At 40.2% G+C, this 22635-nt stretch overlaps 1 protein-coding gene across 6 annotated transcripts in view; it reads left to right on the forward strand.

The window, feature by feature from the left end:
* phactr3b (phosphatase and actin regulator 3b) overlaps nt 1-22635 on the forward strand; it is an 89317-nt gene that overhangs the window by 50446 nt on the left and 16236 nt on the right. Inside the window, exon 9 of one of the 6 annotated variants that reach the window (XM_044182284.1) lies at nt 4402-4505. The exons of the other annotated variants lie outside the window; for them this stretch is intronic. Coding sequence (XP_044038219.1) covers nt 4402-4456 — 55 coding nt within the window. The 3' untranslated portion in view covers nt 4457-4505. The remainder of the gene's footprint in view (nt 1-4401; nt 4506-22635) is intronic. 6 annotated transcript variants of the gene reach the window in all.

A 22635-nucleotide genomic window follows, 5' to 3' on the forward strand; every position in this document is an offset into this window, starting at 1 on the left:
AAAAGGAGTGATGGACATGGGAATAAAAGGAGAATTGCCTTGTCATTGGGTTTAAGGGTCTGATCCTTCCAGCCTTTCAGGGATGCCCACCACTCTCATATTAGACCTCCGTGAGTGATTCTCGAGATCGTCCAGCTTTTCCTTCAGGAACACGTTCTCTTTCCGTAGCGCATCCATTGAAACCTCGACATTCACCAGCCTGTCACTGTAATCATTTAGCCCGTCTTCAACCTCGCAAAGTCGTTTGTCATGAGCTTCGTAATATGATTTAACTTGTTCCAATGTCGCATTCACAGGTGACAGTGCGCCAGCCAGCTCTGTTAAAAGTCAAAAGTGTGTGAACTACTTGCGTCATGTCAGAAAGGAGCGCTGACCGGAGTTTTTCGAGATCTTCAGGTAAAGCCATTAGGCCCTCAGGCGGTGGTGCCATTTCGTCGGTCTTGCTCGAAGAGGCTTCGCCGTCTCTGTCGGCAGTTTTATTCTGAATTTGCTTTCTACTCGCCATTTTTGTTCCTCCTACAATTCACGTAATATCAGATGCCAGATAATAGACTGTATTGGACTTATATCGAAAGAATAATGACCAAATTAACAAAAGAAGTCGGGAGCTACACTCGTGTGCGCCTACTCACGCCATGCTTAACCCGGAAGTCCCCAAGTTGCTATTTTTATCTAGGTAATGGAAACCAAGAATGTGGAGAAATTTAAGTTTGGCTTCAAGGCACGTCACAGCATGGAGTCAGCTCTACTTAAAGTCTCCAAAGATCTACAAATGTCTCTTGACTCTGGTAAATGTGCCATGCTTATTCTCCTGGACCTTAGTTCCGCCTTTGACACTGTTGACCGTTCTATTCTGCTGGACTGTCTCAAACGCCAGGTCCGGGGTAGTGCCCTCCAGTGGTTCACCTCCTACCTAGCAGACAAATCTCTTTCTGTCAAAACTGGTAACCTCTTCTCCTCGTCTGCTCCCATCACCTGTGGAGTACCTCAAGGGTCCATTTTAGGCTCAATCTTCCATAAATACAACATCTCCTACCATTGCTATGCAGACGACACTCAGCTATACCTCCCATTAGAACTTGGTGAAAACAACAACACAGTTAGGTCCCTCGACTGCCTCCAGGATGTGAAATACGCCCCAGTACATCTCTGAGCTCCTCTGCCCCCTTTCCAACCCCAGATCTCTCAGATCCTCAGACTAGCTGCTGCTGGCTGTCCTGCGTTCGAGGGTAAGGGGTAAGGGCGATCATGAATTTACAGTAGCCACCCCAAAGCTTTGGAACAGTTTACCTTTTTCAATTAAGTGTTCCCCCTCTATAGACACTTTTAAGACTAAAGTTAAGACCCGCTTGTTTTTTCAGGCCTTAGAGTGCCCTTAATGGTTTTAAGCCTCACTTTTACCCCTGTGTTTTAAAATTCTCCTTTACCTATTTATTTGAGTATGGGATAGTAGTTTTATACTTGATACCATGTTATGTGATTTTATTCTATCTATGTTACTATTGTACAGCACTTTGGTCAGCTTCGGTTGTTTTTAAATGTGCTTTATAAATAAACTTGATTTAATTCTTAATTTCTTAATTAGTGCATCAATATGTAGCTTAAAGGTGAATTTTTCATCAGAAAATCCAGATGCCTAAATATTTATAATGTGGGACTCTTTCACTGTACCATTTAGAGTGCAGATTTAGAGGGTACTGTAACCAATGTCTTTGGCTTTGTAGAACAGCATACATTTTGATTTATCAGCATTTAATACAAGTTTGAGGTCTATAAGTGCATCTTGCAAAGCATTGAAAGAAAGCTGCAGGTTTTTAGTAGCTGATTTTAAAGAGTCAGCAACAATATCAGATATTGGCATCTGCGTAAAGGTGAACATTACAGAGACAAGACTATGTCATTTATATAAATAGTGAACAGGACTGGTCCTGAGGTTGAACCTTGTAGGACACCTTTTGTTATTAGTAAAAACTCTGATTTAACATTACTCACTTTTACACTGTTGTCTGTCAGCCAGGTAATTTTTGAACCATCTACAGGCATTAGGATCAATTCCAATACTTACTACTTACTTACTAGACAAAGTGTTTGTTAAAAGCTGTACACATTTCTTTTTTTATTCTCACAGTAAGACATTTCTGGAATTGATATGAGTGGGCAGAGAGGAAACATTGTTGTTTTTAGTGGAGTTTATTACTTTCCAGAATTTAGATGGATTTGACCTGGAGATGGAAGTTAAGTAATAGTTAGACTTAGCTTTTCTTATTGAGGAGATGCATTTATTTCTTAGCTGTCTTAAGGCAAGCCAATGGGAAGGGTCCCCAGAATGTCTAGCTAGGGACCACGCTTTGTTACGTAACTGGAACAGATTTGATAGTTCCAAGGTGAACCAGGGGCTGGACCTATCTTTTTTTCTTAACTTCTTGAATGGCGCATGTTTATTAACTACCGAGTTGACATTTGTGAAATGATCTAATGCTAATTCGACATCTGGGATTTTTTTTGTATGAGAAAGGTTGCTATGTTGGAGATCATATAAAAGGCGTGTTCATTAAAATTTCTAAAGTTTCTCTTTACAGCAATCCGAGTATTGGATTTGGGCAATCGAGTTTCTCTGATACATACTATTGGACAATGATCACTTACATCTAACGGAAGTACATCACTGGAAGAATACTTATGGGGATGATTTGTTAATATGATATTAAGGTTGATTTAGTAGGGTCCCCTAAAATTTGGGCGATCAGTTGAGATGAACTTAGACTCTCTGAGTCTGCGGACATCCAATTTAAGTAAAATGTCCCATAACAGTCACTTCTGAGGTCATGAAAGGGGTTAGATTCTCAAAAATGTTAGTGATCGCCTCTAAGGAGGTCTGAGGTGGGCAATATATACCAACAATTGTAAAAAAAATTTAAAAAATATTCTATAAAAAAATCTATATTCAATATCAATAGCTCATATTGTTTTGGGATAGACACACTTACTAACTGGGATGCTTTAACGTTATTTCTGACATAGATTGCTACACCTCCACCCTTAATAAGCCTATCACATCTGAATAAATTGTAGTTCTTTAAATTAATATCATCATCTCCAATTGACTTTTTAACCAAGTTTCTGAAAGGACTAAAATGTCAGGATTGTTGTTAAAAATACAAATATGAATCTAATACATCTTTTTCATAATGCGAATGTTGAAATGCATCAGCTCAAGTCCCTCTCTTCTTAAAATCTACAAGTGAGTTCAGGGAAGGGGATGGGGTCTTTGTTAGAGCAAGTTTAGAATTTGTAAATACATTTATGGGGGTGAGATTACTGATACAGAAACCAGATGGTCTGTGAATATTTGTATGAGTGCTGTGATGCACAGACAGAGGAAATAATAAGTTCACACTTCACTGTGTGCCAAATGCTGTTGAGTGCTTTTTTTGTGGGGGGGCTTATTATTACTACAGATAATGCCCAAAAAGCTTAAAGACAAAACTATGCTATAGTTAAATAATTACCTATTTTTTATATTTTATTAAATATGATTTAATATGAATCCTAAGCTTACCGTAGATAAGAAACCATTTCTTTGGAAGGTCTGGGTAAAGAGGGGCATCCTTGTCTTGATGGACCTCTATGAGGGAGATAATGTGAAGTCATTCACTTGGGTCACAGTTTCACCTACCAACATCAGTTTTGGCGGTATCTTCAAATTAGGCATCTTTTAATTCACACATTTGGCTCAATTTCTTCAAAACCCCTGGACTCAAACATACCCTCTTGTATTCTGGGTTTATTTGGAAGGGGACATGAGGTTTCAAAATACTACTCCATGCTTCTGAATCACTGAGATAAAGTCATCTAATGGGAGCGAAACAGATTTATCATTTTCATCATGTCATTTTCTGAGGAGGCATAGAGAAAAATTATAGGGAATGTAAAGAGAATTAAAACAAGACTGGTCCAGTTTAAGATTAAAAATAAAACTTACTGGACTCATTTAAAGTTAGAGATTGGGCTTGTTCAGAGTGGTATGGCCGTAAGCATTAAATTGATCAGTAGAGAAGTCAGCCTGACTGGCTGACTCTAATGGGAAATTCCTGGACACAAACAAGCTTTTTCCTGGTAAGAAAGTGCTGTCTAAATAATGTAGCACCACAAGCCAGGCAATGAAGCTTTTGAAAAACTGGCACTTGGGACCTACACAGAGAGATTGTGAAGATAGTTGCAAAGACCCTAAAAGACACAGCCCTGGGACACAGTCCTTCCACCCCCACCTCTACTAGGAGCTTTAGAGCATCCCAGACCTCCTCCTTCCTATCGCTCATTGCCCTCCCTGTAGGTGTTTTCATATTTGTCTCACTATACAGATTCATTTTGATTGTTTTTAATGTGTTCATTTCATATAAGCTGCTGGAATATTCAGGGTCTCCACTCCTCAACCTTTGAGCTGAAGAGTGTGTAGCAGAATCGTGCTACCATGAGTTCCCTTGGCTCTGAGACAACGCTAGTAGGTAAGGTGCTTTATTGTTTTCTTCTACACACAAGTTTTCACACAGCATCAGCAGTTCCTCCTATATCTAAAAAAAAAAATAAAAAATCTTTGTGGTGCATTGTGCCTCCCTCTCCCTCCACCCCCCTCCCCTAAACCCCTTCCCTCTCTCTCTCTCTCTCTTGCTCTCAAAAACTAACATGGCAGCGGCAGATGGCCGCCCACCATTGAGTCTGGTTCTGTCCAAGGTTTCTGCCTCTTAAAGGAAGTTTTTCCTTGCCACTGTCGCCAAATGTTTGCTCGTGGTGGGATTTGTTTGGTCTCTGTAATTAATATTATAAAGAGTACGGTCTAGACCTGTTCTATAGGAAAAGTGCAATGAGATAACTTCTGTTATGAATTGGCGCTATATAAATAAAATTGAATTCAATTGAATATCTCTGTGCTATTTATATATTCCCCCAAGTAGATTCTCCTTGTTTTAAAGAAGACATTTTTGAGACTCTCCATGCAGAAATAGTCTGAACCTTATGTCATCGACCAACAGGGCAACAACTATGTATTTGGTCACTCTCCCCTGTTTACCACACCAACCATCACCCATCAGAACAACCTTGACTCTGAAGTATATCAAAGTGGCAGGGAGGTAGTGCATCTCTGTCGGGCCTTAGGCCTGTACATAGTTAACGGAAGGTTCAAAGGGGACTCTTCAGGAAGATTCACATACTCCTCATTTCTTGGTGTAACATCCCGTTAATCCTGTCCATTGTGTTTCCTGTTTTATTTTGAAAGACCTCTCCTCTCCTGTCAGTTCCTGATCTCATGTCTCTCCTGCCCCTAATCACCCACACCTGCGCCCTATTACCTGCCCCTGGGTTCTCCCTCAGCCAACCCTTTATATATATTTCCTGTGTTCACTGCTCTTTGCCAGTCTTTGTTCTACCCCGTGTGTTAATCGCTCTCCAGCAATTCTTAGTGCTTGTATCTTTGGTTTTTGGACTTTACCTCATTTCTTGGATTATTGGGTTTTTCCTGCTCCCTGTCTGATTTGTTTGTTTGTCTTGGACTGACTTCCTGTGTTTGACTGCCTGGCTTTTCAGTAAAGATTGCCTTTTGTACTCTGTGTCCTGTGCTTGTCCCTGTTCTAACCTGAGTCATTACACTTGGGTCTAGTGTAGTAGATTATGCAATCACTGACATGGACCCCTCCACTATCAGTGCATTCATTGTCAGACAGCAGTCCCCCCTTTAACTCCACAACCAAATAAATGTGTTCTTTAAACTATCAGGTCAAATGAGTGACACAAAAAGGGAACCAAGTAAGTTGTACTTTATCAATATGTCCCTACCAGAGATGGTGTAAACAAGGCCATTTCTGCTATCAATATGATATTTCATAAGGAACCTATTAAAGCTGTCCTCATAAAACCAAATCAGAAGCCTGTTAAAAGGAAAAATGCAGACAAGTGGTTTGATAAAGAATGCAAGACCATCATTAAAGACATGAGAAAAATAGCAAATGAAAAACATTGCCAACCAAACAACCCAGGTCCAATGAAATTTTAAACAAATAAAAATTTACAAATAGGAACAAAAAACAAAATTATACCCACATAAAACTTGAAGATATTGAGAACGCCATTAATCATAATCAATTCTGGGATATGTGTAACAACAAACAAATTAATTAAAATCAATGTATTATAAAAGGAAAACTCCAAACATTAGATGAAGCAATTAAAGACAACCAAAAAACCCTTGATTGGAAGAATTGACCACACAGACAAAATGTCTCTGGCTAAGAAATGCTTTTGGTCCAGACAGTATTAAAAATTAAATGCGCAAATGCAGCACCCCAGAGATGCAGGGTGTAGTGTTGAAGTTGTTCAATATCGTATTACAGTCAGGATGTTTTTTTGACATCTGGTGCAAAGGGCTCCTTTACCCCATTTGGATGAGTGGGGACAAATCAGATCCTAGTAACTACCGTTGTTTACCATCTGTGTAAGCAGTTGTCTGGGTAAAATATTCTGTAGTATTATAAATAAATAATACTAGATTTCCTTGACAAACATCTCAAGTAAAAATCTAATTGGCTTCCTCCCAAGATGTGCTGTTGACATTGGAGACAAGCAAACGGAATTCTTCACCGAGAGAAGAGGTGTTTGTCAGTGTTGCAATTTAAGTCCGACTTTATTTAATGTACATATAAATGGCCTTGCTGTTAATTTGGATCAATGTGCGGTTCCTGGCCTCTCCCTCCTAGACAGAGAGGTGAAGTCTCTGTTTTATGCTGATGAACTTGTTCTACTGTCGCCTGTCGACTGAACAAGGACTACAGCAACAGCTGGACATAGTAGAAAAGTACTGTCAGAACTGGGCCCTGGCAGTAAATATGATGATTTTTCAAAAACGCCCCAGATGCCAGGAGAACAAATACCAGTTAACCATAAATAATCATATCATTGAACATAGTATGAGTTATACCTACCTTGGTATAACCTTAACAGCATCAGGGAGTTTCAACATGGCAGTAAATGAACTAAAAGAAAAAGCTTGAAGAGATCTAAATGCAATTAAGAGAAAATTTTATAATTTCCAAATTCAAATTCAATGCTTAAAATATTTGATAGTGTCATCCAACCCATTGCACTGTATGATAGTATGGGGTCCACTCAGTCCTCATAGCTCTACCCGTTGGGACAAACTTTACATGCAGAATTCTGCAGATATATTTTTCATGTACAAAGGCATGTTGAGTAGAATTACAGTAGGCAGATAACCACTGATAATTAACATTCAAAAGAGAGCGCTCACATTTTTTAATCACCTTAAATTCAGCCCCCTAGACACCCTCCATTCCAAAGCCATCCAAACCCAAAAGCTGAGCCCAGAAAAGGGTCCCCTATGTGAGTTGGTGCTAAGGCCAACTGCCCCCTTTTAGACACACACGGACTATTCTCACAACAACACTGCTTTCCAGACACCATTCAGAGTGAACCAAATGATAACGCAATGTAAAGAAACCTATTTGGAACATTGGAAAGAAGAAACTAAAAGCCAAAGTAGATTAGAATGCTATCTGGCCCTAAAAAGAGAATATCTCTCTACTGTCAGAAATAGAAAGCAGAGACAGATCCTAACCGTATAGGCTCAGTGACCACAAATTGGCAATCAAAAAAGAAAGACACAAAAATCAAAAGAAAACAGAATATGTGGTCACTGTTCGACAGTAAAAAAAATTTAGTAATACTTGGACTTTTTACTGAATGTTTTCCGGAATGTTTTGCAAAGAAACAGAAAGTTGCTATAACGTCATTGTGCATGGTCAAATCTGCTCCAAACTTCACATGTTTTATAAGAGTCTAGCCCTGAAGACATCTACATGCCAATATTCAGTCATAGTCATAGCGCCACCTACTGACAACAGGAAATTAAACGTTTTACACTTTGACGTACTCCTGCTAGCAGACTGTGAGTTTCCATCAAACTCTGTGGCGATGGCGACGTATTATTCGCCATGAAATAGGAAGTTGTTATAATTTCAGTGTACATTGTCAAATTTGCTCCAATTTTCACAAGTTTAGTCTATATGTTGCAGTAAAACAGGAAGTGATGTCATACCTCCACATAGGATGTCCAACTAACACAAAACTTGGGCCTGTACTTTACCATGCAAAATTCTGCACCAATCTGCAGCTAGGAGGTGGTGCTACAAATGCGAAAAGTTTATATCTCATAATCGGCTGCATGGATTCGTATGAAATTCGGTTGCAGGATCTAGGGTCATGACTCAGTTGATGCATAAAATTAGTTTATGATTGATTAAAGTGGTCGTGACAACAAATGTAAATTTCTAGACATTTCACACTCCAAACTTCAAAAAATCAATGCGTGTGTTCCCTGTATTGAGTGAAATTTTGCACATAATAAAGGAACTGCTTCCTATAGGTTGCAGTAAAACAGGAAGTGATGTCATATCTCCACATAGGTCTATCGAATTAACACGAAACTTAGCTCAGTAGTTTCTTAGGCCCCACCAAGGCTCTGTGTAAAATTTGGTGCCAATCGGCCACTAGGTGGCGCTTTTGTTGCAAAATCATGAAATATGAGAACCTCCTTTTTCTAACTCCTCCTAGGCGGTGAGTCTGATCTGCATGAAACCTTGCATATAGAATCTATGGACTCTCATGACAATTTACATTTTTTAACAACTTATGAAAGTTGTTCAAAAATGTAAATTGGCAGGTGGAATGCAAATTCCACCCACTACTCAGGCATATATAATGATGCTCATTGACCCCAAGGTGACGCTGTAATAATCAAGTTTACGTTTTCGTAATTATCTCAAAAACGGCTTGGCCTATAGTCATTCATCATTTTAATCTCTCAAGTCATCTGCATCTGGTCTTCGGCTCTAAAAATGTCAAATTTTGCACCGACCCAGACAGTGAAAAGGCTCTAAAAACCCAGTTTAAAAAACTGTACACTACCTGCCCAGCACCAGACAGCACACAGGGGCTAGCTGGTGATATCGGAGCATTTAGCAGCTGAAGCCTAAAAGAAACTTTCCATTTGCTGCTCACATTATGGTTGGGTAGTTTAGTCAAGATTTGTTTGTTTGTGGGGGAAGTCACTCTCAAAGGTCAAATAAATAGAGCAGGACTCTAACCTGTGTTTTCATCTAATCTGTCTTTTTGGAGGAACATCGGGTGCATTCAGTTCCTTGTAAAATGTTTGCTTCAGGATGTTGTCTTCCCTCAAGTTAAAGAGGAATCCACAAAATGCTCAGAAAAGAGATGGATAAAATGGCTGTAATATCCTCCCTTGTGCCATTGTTTTTCTTAACGTAAAGAAACATCTAAATATTGCAATATAAAATGTGTGTTTTCTGTTTAAAAAGTACAAATGTAAACAGCAAATAGCCTTCTCACCTATCTTTTACTTGAGTGGTTAATATGTCCAGTCTGATCTTGAGCACACAGCTGATAGGTACGTGGTTTGTTTACATGACAACCAACGTGCATATTTAACGGATTCAGTGTGGACAGAGAGTTACTTGATGTGAGGCGATAGTCAGACGCTCGCATTCATTTAGGACAGTGTTAAATAATTTCAATTGTCCCTGAACATTTAGCCTAATCAATAATTTCCAATGTTCAAAAGACACCATAATCATATTCTGAGTTATTCAATAATGAATTCACAATCAGAATATCAATAAATACAGATGCAAATAATGAATAAATAATAAATAGGCATTCTGCCAGTAGAAATGATTCCTGTGCCTCTGAGCAGTACACAGTACACAGTATAAATACAGAATGCAGGTTGTTATTCGTGTGCAGGTGACAGCCTACAGAGAGAAAACACTGCTGCTCTGGCAGTGATAACTGTGTGCCTTTATTAGTATAAGCACAGTGCATATGAGCAGACACAAACTCCATCTAAAGTCTCTACAGCTGGTAAAGCTGACTGAGAGCTGTACAATAATGTAATGTACAATGTAATGTCTGCTCTAAAAGTAAAATGAGAGCGCTCTTCGTCATTACACAGGGTTTTATAATAGAAATGTGCAGTTATCTGACTGGTTGTAAAAAGAAGGTGGGTAGCCGTGGTTTAGACTTGGCTTTCCCTTGTTGGTGCACAGGCTGGTCCCTGCCTCTTGGCACACGATTCCACCCATCTTGAGGTGACAGTGCCCTAGGGGAGGAATCCTACACTTCCTCTATTTGTAAGTTGCTAAAGTCTCTGCTTCGTTCCCCACAACTGATACTTCTCATCTTATGGCCATTATAATACATACTACTTATAATACTTCTTGCTGATATCCCTGTTTCTTTGTATAAATGTAAGCCTGTTTGCAACAGCTAATCAACTTTTCCCTGCATTCAGCAAGGCTGCAGGACAACACTTTGAATTGTTAAGCCTCATGGCCTGTGTGTGTGTGTGTACAAAAGTTTCAACATGGTATTAATATAATAGGCAAGCAATCTCCGTTTAAATTATTGTTATCGGCCAGCACCGCAAAAAACTATGACGTAAAAAACTTCAGCCAATTCTTAGCTGAGTTGGTGTCATTGTTGCATGCTAACTAACTTACAGGAGCACTTCACCCCCAAAATTATTTGTAGCTATGTCAATTACTCACCCTGTGTTGCCTTGAATCCTGAAAAAAAAATCCCTGCATGCCAGTGCCTCCGTGAATGTAGAATGAATCCAAAACACACTATCCAGACTTGTTATAGTTGATGGCACTCCCATTTTTAAACTAGCAAAATCATAGATGTAGTGCTGCTGGAGCGCACTTGAACAATGCTGTTTTTCTAGTGAGGAAATAGAATATTCGCAATTCACATAATCCAGGTGAAATTCATATACATTTTTTGCTTGAAAGATCCAATCATCACTAAAGCGTATGTCATGCAAGAGAGACAATAAAAACAAATGGAATGGTAAAAGTTGTCATATTGACATTTAAGGTGTGTTGATTGATTCATGTAGCTGCCGGTAGCCTTTGAGCGGCGGTCTATAGCTAGCTAACTTTAACTAGTAAAGATGAAAAGGCAGCAAAACATCCTTTCCATCATCATTCACTCTTCTGATGGTTTCTTTATTTGTGATGCATTTGCAAAGAAACCTATTGAAGAAGCATAATTAAACTCGGCCAGCTTGTGCTACATCCACAATGCCTGCAGGAAATGAAAGCTAGCTTAGCTACGTTTTCATAGGCTAGCCTGACCTCTGCATTTTTTTCCTTCAAAGATACTATGCAAATCTGCCAATATACATGATTGTGGTGTAAATGAGATGTCAATATTAGTGTGGATCAATGCTTACTTTGTTATGACAAACCAGAGATCTTTAATTTTATTGCAGAAGGAAGCCTGCATTTTGGGAGCGCAGTGTGCTAGTCAGGTAATAAGGTATTATGAGCTCTTTAAGATACGATGGTGCCTGAACATTAAGAGCTTTGTAGGTGAGAAAGATTTTAAATTCTATTCTGGATTACAGTGAGCCGGCGCAGAGAAGCTAACATTGGAGAAATATGATCTCTTTTCCTAGTTCTTGTCAGTACACGTGCCGCAGCATTCTTGATCAACTGGAGAGTCTTAAGGGACTTATTCCAAACTAGAAGTAACAAATGCATGGACTAGCATCATTTTTAGACAGGATGTGCCTGATTTTTGCAATGTTACGTAGGTGAAAGAAGGCAGTCCTTGAAGTTTGTTTCAAGTGGGAGTTAAATCCTGATCAAAGATAACTCCAAGGTTCCTTTATTAGATTAGATTCAGCTTTATTGTCAGTACACAGTGCTGGTTAAGGACAGAGGTCAGAGCAGCAGGTCTGTTGTGAGCTTTTCCCTGCTGGTCATACAGTTCACTCAATGTGTTTCTTCTTATTGACAACAAACCCCATGAAAAGACCAAAACCAACAATCAATTGATCCTACTGTCAAGTAGTGTGTGTGTGTGTGTGTGTGTGTGTGTGTGTGTGTGTGTGTGTGTGTGTGTCCAAATCCTGATATATCTTATTCTTCTGTACCATAGAGCTCTGCTGTTGTCCAAAAACTATTAAAAACACATCAATGAGCCACACCTGGGTGACATGTTCCTTCATTACCATGAACACACACACTGTAGTTTATTTTGACTCAATCCCACATAAACCGTGCTGTAAATACTCACTAGAGCACCAAATGTATATTAATCTGCTGCTGAAAATAGTCTCTAACAAATGTGCTAAAAACCACAATGCCCAGCTGTTTTAGGAAATTAGAGCCTGTTCGAAAAAATGAAATGAAACTGGCTGGAAAAGCTGAAAAGTGTTGAGAGACAGACTAACACATTGTTGGTTTTGGTCTTTTCGTGAGATTTGTTGACAATAAGAAAAAACATAGAATAACACCAGCCTTATCCTTCAAAGAGTAGCACCCAACAATCGATGATGAGTTATAGTTGCTAATTGGCCTGATATGATGACAGAAAAATTTGTAAATGAGAGGAACTCTGACAGTGTGGGAAAGCAGAAGTGACAGAGAATCGGAACAGTTGAGCTGGGAGTGGGATGAAATATCAGAAATTCATTCATAGGCATACAGGCAAAATTATCTTCCTTATAGGCCTTTTTTACAGCAGATATAAGAAAGTGTAAGAAAAGCACAGGTGTAACTAATAACATTAACAATGGTTCTGTTCTATTTAAGTCTCCCATCAAGTCATGACAATTTGACAGTGAGCCAGCATGCACACTACCAGAACCCTGAAACTGAAGCAGCTACATAGAATTCAGCCATCATTGATTTTATTATTTACACCCTGCTAGTGAATGTCTCCTGTGACTACTGGGGTCACAGTTTTTACTTGAAAAGGTTTTTTTATATGAATACATTTTTTATTCACTATTCACTGCTAAATTATACAAGACAGTAGTAAACCATCCAATATCCGGTTCAAGCTATTTCAGGTGTCTGGTAGCTTCTTCTCAGGAAACGTCCCATGACACAATGTTTTATGTTATTAGTAGAAAAAGAAGAATTAGATACTTCACAGCATTCACAGTGCATTCACAGTGATAGCCACCATGGGTGAACCAAAAGGAGAGCCACCAACATAAACTCAAACTTCATTATCAGAAAATCCAAGTAGGAGACTTCACACTGGGGGAGATAGTTTGTGTGAAGGAAATTATTGTGAGCTGGTCAACTCTGATGATGAAAAAGGTTTCAGGAGACTCGGGATGTCTTGCACAGCAATGTTTAATGAGGCTTGGCCGAGGAGACAATGATATCAGCAGTACAAGGTGAAACTCTGCAGTGCCAAACCAAGTGTGAAGGTCTCTCATCCTGGTCCACAATATTTACAAGCCCTATGGAGTCTAATGTGTTCTCCCTACAAGGTTGTGATTCTTTAGTCTACAAATGTGTACTCTTTCTATTGGATGGTGAACTGTAAATCTTACCTAAAGTCACATTTGAACTAACAGGTCAAATGTGGTGCATTCTACAGGGAAATCAGTCAGTATCTCTTTCTACGCCTAAAACAAGGAATCAGTGACCTTGGGATTGCCTAGGTAATGGCCCCATCTGCCTGCCAAGCTGTCCTCCTGCCCAGACACAAGGAGACAGCTAGGGAGGCAGTGAAGTGAACTACTGCTTGGGAACATGGAGGTCAACTCCATTTCTAGGGTTGCAAGTGACCCCTACTTGACTTCTGTAATTTCACCTGTTACCCACATCTCTTCACATGCCTACCTAAGGCAAATTAAATTCCTTCACAGTTTGATAATTTCTGGTGGTCTCTGTGCAGTGCAACAAAACTGTTTTTATGTGAAACAGACCCAGCTTGAATCAAGCATTATAAAGTGAGGTTACACAACAGAAAGGCACATAGACACAGCAGATTTTTCATATTTACAAAAAGGTTTTTCTAGGTTTTGCTTTCACTTGATGGAAATGTTTCTAGCTCACAGAGGAATGGAGTTAAATAAGTACACCATTCTGTGAAACAGTGTCCCATGCTAACAGTAAAAACTTTTGTGTGAATGTCACCATGGGGCCATGTCCTGTGCCAGACACTGTGTTTGCAGCCTGGCCCTCTCAGGTGCTGCAGTGCTCAGCTCTGAATGGGACTGATGACAGGACTGGCTGGTCAACAAGAGTCGTTGACATGAACTGAGTCAGAGCTGTGGATAGCTGAGGCGTGCCACTGTTTGGGGTGACGGCACCATGTGCTCGTCTGCCAGCATCTCTGTCCTGCTGACCACATGGTCTGCCGAGGACATGACGAGTCCCTCCTGGCAGCTCGCACAGCAACAACAACAAGCTGAAGGGACCCTCATCCTGTACCAGTGATTGTGTGCACACTGAATGAATCATAATGAATCGGTCTCATTGAATGAGTCGTGCTGAATGGAACAGAGCAGTATTTGTGGAGGTGGCTAGCACGCTGCGTCCTGTCTGAAGCACCAGTGGCAGTGTTTGAGTGGTGCGAAGGCCCTTGGGCAGCACAACTGTTTGTACAACATCATAAACAGAAAATTTTGCTGCTCACAATAGTCTTTGTCTCATTAGAAATAAATCAGCTTCTTATTTCGAGATTACTGAATTCTGACCTGTTTCTCCTAAACCCAGTTTGAGAATAACAGTAGAAACACAAGAAAAGCAGCAGTTGTTTTTGCTGTGCTCATAGGCTTCTCAGAGTTTTCTTCTTAACCTTATGGAGCAATAAATAGACAATTAAGAGAAAAAAGCTTGCATGATTCAGATCTCAATATTGTCTAACTTTGGTAAATGGCTTGATGGCAGAGAAACACATGAGAAAATGTGTATATAAATGAAATGTGAAAGAAAAGTAAAATCTTTATTAGAAATTAATTACAAACTGAAAAATGTTACACCCCAAAAAATAAATCATTATATGAACGTAATTTCATCACGCCACCTATATTCCATCTAAACAAATCAAGGAAAATCTCAAACCAACATTACTGTTCTTCCAAGCTTTCTTTTTAACATACTGCATGTAACTCAAAATTCTTTTCAATGCGTGAAACATAAACTCATTTGTTTTGGCAGTCCTGTAATAAAGATTCTAATAAAGGTTCTAATATTCAGTTTTTGATGCTACTGTTTTAGAGAGGTGCTGATCTAACTGTATGGACATTTTGGAGGATGTAGTTTGTGGTGCTGTTGATTGGAGTTATACAGAGAGGTGTTAATATTTGGTCAACCCTCTGATATAAATTGTGTTGGACAAAATATTGAAACACCTCTCTAAAACAGTAGCAACAAAAACAACACTATAGCCTTTATAAAGGTAAAATTTGAAAATGTCCATTGTGAAAATATTATGTACTGGGTTAAAAGTGTGACTGCTCCTTCCACACAAATGCGTAGGATAGAAATCTTACACTTGATTATCAAATAGCACTTTGGGATATCTTTACAACTTTTCCCTGCTGTTTCAAAACTTTACACTTGCAGTGTGTATTGGAAACTGCTAAGCTCAGTGGCTGTGTTCGGTTGGGTAAAATACAACAGAGGGCCCATGAACAAAGAATACAATGCAGCAAGAGACTGGAAGCAAGACAGTTAAAACACAAGTTAGCACATTATTAACAGGTGTTCTAGAAAATTGCACATTCACAAATGGCCCGTTACACATGTAAAGAAGAAATACAGTTATAAATAAAATGGTAAAAAGTAAAATCAAAGTGTTTGGACATCCCAATAAGCATTGTTATATTCACTGAGACTAGTGAAGGAAGAAGAGACAAAACACTATGAAAGAGCTACAGACTTCAGCTGCTGAGATTGACAGTGCATCAGTCAACCACATCAAGAGCTCTGCAGAAAACTGGCCTGTGGGAGTGTGGCTACACAGGTACCATCACGGCTAATGTTTCGGGGTTTCCGGTGTAGCCAGCGGATATCCGGAAAACAGATATCTAGGCCAAGACTTCCTCTTCAGTCTGATTAGCAACTTGAACCGCGAGAAAGACACATTTCGGCTAATATCTTTAAACAGATGTTGGCATACGAATGTGGATTAATTGTTTAAAATAGATAATAAAAAGCCAAATCGTCGTCAGACGATAGCCGATGGGTTTTGAGATTGCATTTTGGCCAATGCGTTCCGCCTCTTTTGCTCTCCCCATGGACTGTTTACCTGCATGCAACCAAAGCCCACTCAAACGTGATAGGTCAATACTACTCGAACTACAAACGGAAACCAGAACGCTTCCGATGCCAAAATCTTGGTCCTACAGATTCTGCATTCATATGGAGATATATGTTAATAGAGATTACCATCACCTAAGAAGAACTATGTCAAACGTGGCCTTCTCTGGAAAATGTGGTTTTCCAGAGAAGAACTGAGTGATATCCAAGATGTTAGACATGGTTTTGAAATCATAAGTCAGTATTCAAAGCTGTGTGTGTTGCAAACATAATACTTCCTGAAGAACACCATGTACTGTCAAATATGGCGGTTGAAGCATCATGATGTGGATACACTTTTGGTTCAGCGGGGCTATGACATTGTTAAAAGTGAAGAAGAATGGAGCAAAATCTAGGAAGCCACTGCAAGAGAAGTCTTTCAGCAAGACAATAATTCTGCAATCAAGACTTGAGTGCGCATACTCATCTTATACGGATGGCCTTATTCTGAGGAGAGAAAAAGACAGCAGTTAGAAGAAAAAAAACCTCCACCACCTTGTTAGCACACTGTGAGTTTTCATGTACCTCATTCTTGAGTCTTGCACATGGTTATGGAATGGCAGGCAATACAGTAACCTTGACATTGGGCCAGGAAGGCTAAAAACCAGATGGTTCAATATTTTGACCCTTGTTTCAAGATATGTATGAGATTTCCCCCAAAATTAGACCAGAAATGACACAGCCATGTGTCACAGTGTGCCGAGTATACTGGTTTTCATTCTGACCAAAAGATTTCACTGATACACCCTCATTACCTCAGCTTCAGACAGAGCAAAAATAACATTAAGACTCGTCTCATTTTTGCCAGAAAACATCTTGATGATCCCCAAGACTTTTGGGAAAATACTCTGTGGACTGACGAGACAAAAGTTGAACTTTTTGGAAGGTGTGTGTCCCATTACATCTGGCATAAAAGTAACACCGCATTTCAGAAAAAGAACATCATACCAACAGTAAAATATGGTGGTGGTAGTGTGATGGTCTGGGGCTGTTTTGCTGCTTCAGGACCTGGAAGACTTGCTGTGATAAATGGAACCATGAATTCTGCTGTGAAAAACTCCTGAAGGAGAATGTCCGGCCATCTATTCGTAACCTCAAGCTGAAGTGAACTTGGGTTCTGCAGCAGGACAATGATCCAAAACACACCAGCAAGAATGGCTGAAGAAGAACAAAATGAAGACTTTGGAGAGGCCTAGTCCAAGTCCTGACCTGAATCCTATTGAGATGCTGTGGCATGACCTTAAATAGGCAGTTCATGCTTGAAAACCCTCCAATGTGGCTGAATTACAACAATTCTGCAAAGATGAGTGGGCCAAAATTCCTCCACAGCGCTGTAAAAGACTCATTGCAAGTTATTGCAAACGCTTGATTGCAGTCGTTGCTGCTAAGGGTGGCCCAACCAGTTATTAGGTTTAGGGGGCAATCATTTTTTCACACAGGGCCATGTAGGTTTGGATTTTGTTTTCCCTTAATAATAACAGCCTTCATTTAAAAACTGCATTTTGTGTTTACTTGTGTTATCTTTGACTAATATTTACATTTGTTTGATGATCTGAAACATTTAAGTGTAACAAACATACAAAAAAATAAGAAATCAGGAAGGGGGAAAACACTTTTGCACACCGCTGTGTATATATATACATCCATAGCCAGTCTTGTTGATTATTTGATGGTGGTTTTCCATAACCTCATCGCATCTCGAGGATCACTGCTACTGAAGTGTATATCAGCTCATTGGTTTCGGTGATGGTTGTGGTAGGGATCACACTCAATGTTGCATTCACATCTTCTAGGAGACTTTCTGAAGTCTAAATAAAGATCCAAAATGTTCATCAGGATTCGGGTTGATCATGCTACAATAAGAATAAAAACAGATTTTAAAATACCTTTAAAATAGCCCCTAATGGTAAATATAATTCTCAAGAAACATCATTGTGCAGTGCTCTTTTCATTTGTGCTGTGATGCAACACATCCACTAATATATATTGAAGAGCACATGCATTGATTTATAGTACTTTAGCGCGGCACTCTGCAGCAGAATGCAGAGCAGTGGGCTAGCCCGGGATAGCAGAAGGGAACCCTCTGTTTCTAAATTTAGCTCTCATTGTTGAAATGCTGCAGCAGCAGCAGCAGCCATAATCAATGGCCTATCTACGTCACAGCCCAGCTTGCCTTCTCTCCGCCCCGGTCCCTGCTGATGGAGAGATTGCGTTTTCTCTCCTCCGCTCCCCTCTGATTAAACTTCCCCACCACCCTGCAGGGCTTTTCTGGAGAGCTGGACACAGTTAACTGCAATGTCCTCTGTCACATGCTTTTATGCAGGCATCCTCAGCTGAGGGCACGAGCTGAGGAAAGCATGTGAACCATTGTTTTTAGATGCGCATAAAAGTTAAAATATTATCAACTTTTCAGCATAAGACCGCTTGTCACCTCTTCACACTTGGCCCAGGCACTTGGCCCAGGCAGCCAATCTCATCAAGCAAGAGACGGGTTTTAGTACGTTAGTACCACTTTCTTCCTGTTTTGATGCCGATAGATGTGATAGGATGAGAGGTTGATGATGATGATGATGATGATGATAATAATAATAATAATAATAATAATAATAATAATAAAACATTATTTATAGAGCACTTATCAAAACAAAGTACAAAGTGCTTCACAACAAGAGAAATAAAATACCACAGTGAATGGCGAAATATTAAGAAATAAAATACACAAAAGCAATAAAATAAACAATAAAACAAACAGCCAGTTCAGGTAAAATCAGGATATGCTTTCAGATAAAAATGTGTTTTGAGAAGAGACTTAAACGAAGACACAAACTCAGACAACCTAATTTCTTCAGGCAAGTTGTTCCAGAGCCTCGGGGCCCTGATAGCAAAAGCTCTAACCCCGTTAGTTTTCATCCTGGACTCAGGAACAGACAGGAGACCCCTGCCCGAAGATCTCAAACTACGTGAAGGTTCATAAGGGATTACAAGGTCTAAAATATAGTCTGGAGCCAGGCCATGAAGAGCCTTAAAAGTAATCAATAAGATCTTAAAAGCAATCCTAAAACAAACAGGGAGCCAATGTAAAGAGGCTAAAACAGGTGATGTGGTCGTACTTCTTGGTCCTGCTTAACAGCCTAGCAGCTGAGTTTTGTACAATCTGCAGTCGTTTCAAAGTTTTTTGATTAAGACAAGTGAACAGGCTGTTACAATAATCAAGGCGTGAGGAGATAAAAGCATGTACAACAGTTTCTGCATCACTAAGATTCAGAATAAATCGGATTTTTGCAATGTTTCTGAGGTGATAAAAACATGATTGGACAAGCTTAGTGACATGTTGCTCAAAACATAAATTGCTATCAAACAGGATACCAAGATTTCTTGCAACAGGCTTGATATGTTGTGACAGGTTACCAGTAGATGGCAGTATTTGTTTAGTGATGTGTTGGGGCCCAATAACAACTTTGTTTTAGTTGAGCTGAAGAAAATTTATCGACATCCAATTTTTTATGTCAGACAGGCAGTCCTGCAGAGAACTCAGCGTACTAAGGTCAGAGTGCTTGACAGGGAGGTACAACTGTGTGTCATCCACATAATAGTGATGTGTCATGCACAAAAGATGCAGCTCTGAGAGACGATGCTTTGTAGTGAATCAGAAGTTTTTTTTCCTTTCGCTGCTTACTTCAGTGCTCAGCCTGAGCTCTGCTCAAGGCAGAACTTTATTTTGATTGCTCAGCAATGGCAGCGCGGCCAATCAGATTATTGGACAGATAAGATGAGAACCAGTCTAGTGCAGTGCCAGATATGGCCACCCAGTGCCTCAGTCTATCTAAAAGAATGCCATGATCAATTGTGTCAAAGGCAGCACTTAAGTCCAACAGCACAAGAATTGAACACATGCCTTCATCTGCATTTATTAAAAGGTCATTGGTGACTGTGAGAAGGGCTTTCTCAGTGCTGTGGTGTTGACGAAAGCCAGATTGGAACTTTTCAAAGGTATTGTTTTCCACAGCAGCAAGAAGCTGCTTAGATACAAGTTTTTCAGGAATCTTCGAAATAAAAGGCAATTTGGAGATTGGGCGATAGTTATCCAGGAGGGTGGGATCAAGCCCAGGTTTTTTTAGGACTGGCTGGACACAAGTTGTTTTAAAGTAATCCGGGACGCAGCCAGTAGACAGCGAGCTGTTAAAAATATTTTGTAAAAGGGGTGCAATACAATCCATAACTTCTAATACACACCTAGTTGGGATTTTGTCCAGAGGGCTGGAGGAAACTCTCATAAGAGACATGATGTCTGTTAGTTCAGGCAGCGTAACAGCAGAAAAATTGCTCAAAGAATCCCTGTGCGGGTGATCCACATCTAAAAAGGCAGGGTTGGGGGTGATATCAGATCTTATTAAATCCACCTTTCCAGCAAAGTGCAAAAGAAACTTTTCACAATCAGCAGGGGCACAAGGAGAGGCAGGGTTAACTAACTGATCCATAGTCTTAAAAATGAATCTGAGGTTGTGCTGATGGGCAGAAATAAGTGCAGAGAAATGACGTGTTCTTGCATCCTTCACCATCCTATTATAAAGGCGTAATAACTCTTTCATGGCCACAAAGTGGACCTGGTGACCTGATTTCTTCCATCTTCGTTCTGCTCTTCTGCATTTCTTTTTACAGCTTCGAATACTGTCATTTAACCATGGCTGTTTTCTAGACTTTGAGTTTGGTCTATTTTTCAGAGGAGCTATGAGATCTAAGGTTGAAGAACACAGATAGTTAAAATAATCAACCAAATCGCTGGTGTTGGAGGAATCGGGAAACACACTGCCAGGAGAATTGAACAGTGTACAGAATTTTGAGGCACTATGCTCATTAAGGACACGTGTGTATTTAGAGCTAGGATAAGACAGTACTAGCAGCCTCTAATTCACAGTTAAAAACAACGCATAGGTGATCAGATACAAACATGTCCCTGATTTCCACAGATTCCACGGTTTTCAGGCCCAGACTAAAGACTAGGTCTAAGGTGTGGCCACGGGAATGAGTTTGGCCAGACACATGTTGTTGAAAGTTAAAAGAGTGAAAAATCAGCAGCAAGGGCATTAGAGGACTCATCAACATGAATATTAAAATCACCACAAAGAAGAATTCTATCATAATTTAACGCAAGACTGGATAAAAACTCAGGGAGTTCCAACAAGAAGGAGCCAGCTGGTTTAGGGGGGAGGAGGGGGCCACCAAGGGCCACCAGGAGGGGGCCACCAAGTTTAAACATGAGCACTTCAAAGGAGAAAAAAATCATCGCAAGCTATGAGGTTACACTTTAAATGCTTCCTATAGACAGTAACAAGGCCCCCACCACGACCACAATCCCTAGGGTGGATTATAATAATTATCATATTGTGCCCTTCTGATTATCATAATCAGAAGGGCACAATTCAGCCAGCTGACTGTGATCACCAGGACGTAACCAGGATTCAGTTAAAAACATAAAATCTAAATCAGTAGAAGAGATAAAATCATTTAAAATAAACGTTTTGTTAGAGAGGGATCTTACATTGAGAATCTTAAAAAGTCTGCTGCTTCAGATTTGAGGTTGAGAGTGGAGGTAAGGTTCTGGCCCGGATATTTATTAAGTTATTATTATTGCTGTGTCGGCTGTGTCTGTTTCGCATTAAGGACCTATCCGAAATTACCACAGGAATTTTAAAAGTAGCACTAGAGGGATCCGGGCTCCAGATAGCAGCACTATGATCAGTCCACAAGGGGGAGGTAGTGACAGCAGAGGGTGCGTGGCTGTTTTTGGTGGGCAGAGAAGAGGAAGAAGAAGAGCGAGGGGAAACAGGTGATGTAAACAGTCAACTACGTGAGGAGGACAGCACAGCGTGCTGCAGGTTAGCCGCCAGCATGTGACTACCTGACTTGTTTGGGTGAAGACCATCTCATGCAAACAAGGAAGAACGATCCCAGAATAAGTTAAAGTTGAATAAAACCAACGTCATGGGTGCTGCAGACAGACTGGAGCCAGGTGTGAAGGCTGAGGATCCTGCTAAAACGGTCAATTCCACGACCCAGTGTAGGAATTGGACCCGAAATGAAAGCATGCTTTCCGGTGCTGTTGAGCAGGTCAAAGAGGCGGATGAAATCTGCTTTCGTCAGCTCCGATTGCTGACGGGCGGTGTCATTGGTGCCAACATGGACTATGATTTTCGTGATAGTCGTCGGCAGTGCAGCCAGAAGTCCGGGGAGCTTTTCGAGGATGTCGGGGGTCGTAGCTCCGGGAAAGCAGCGTGTGACCGCATTAACGAAGTGGATATTCCTCACTATGGAATCTCCAACAATCAGCGTAGTTGAGGGGATGAGAGGAGGCAGAGTCGGTGATCGTGGGGACTGCCAAGTTCCATCAGCTGTCCCTGGGATAGTTGTGGCTGGGGACTGCTGCGGCGAAGGG

This window comes from Siniperca chuatsi, linkage group LG2 (assembly GCF_020085105.1).
Source record: "Siniperca chuatsi isolate FFG_IHB_CAS linkage group LG2, ASM2008510v1, whole genome shotgun sequence".
Classification (NCBI taxonomy): domain Eukaryota; kingdom Metazoa; phylum Chordata; class Actinopteri; order Centrarchiformes; family Sinipercidae; genus Siniperca; species Siniperca chuatsi.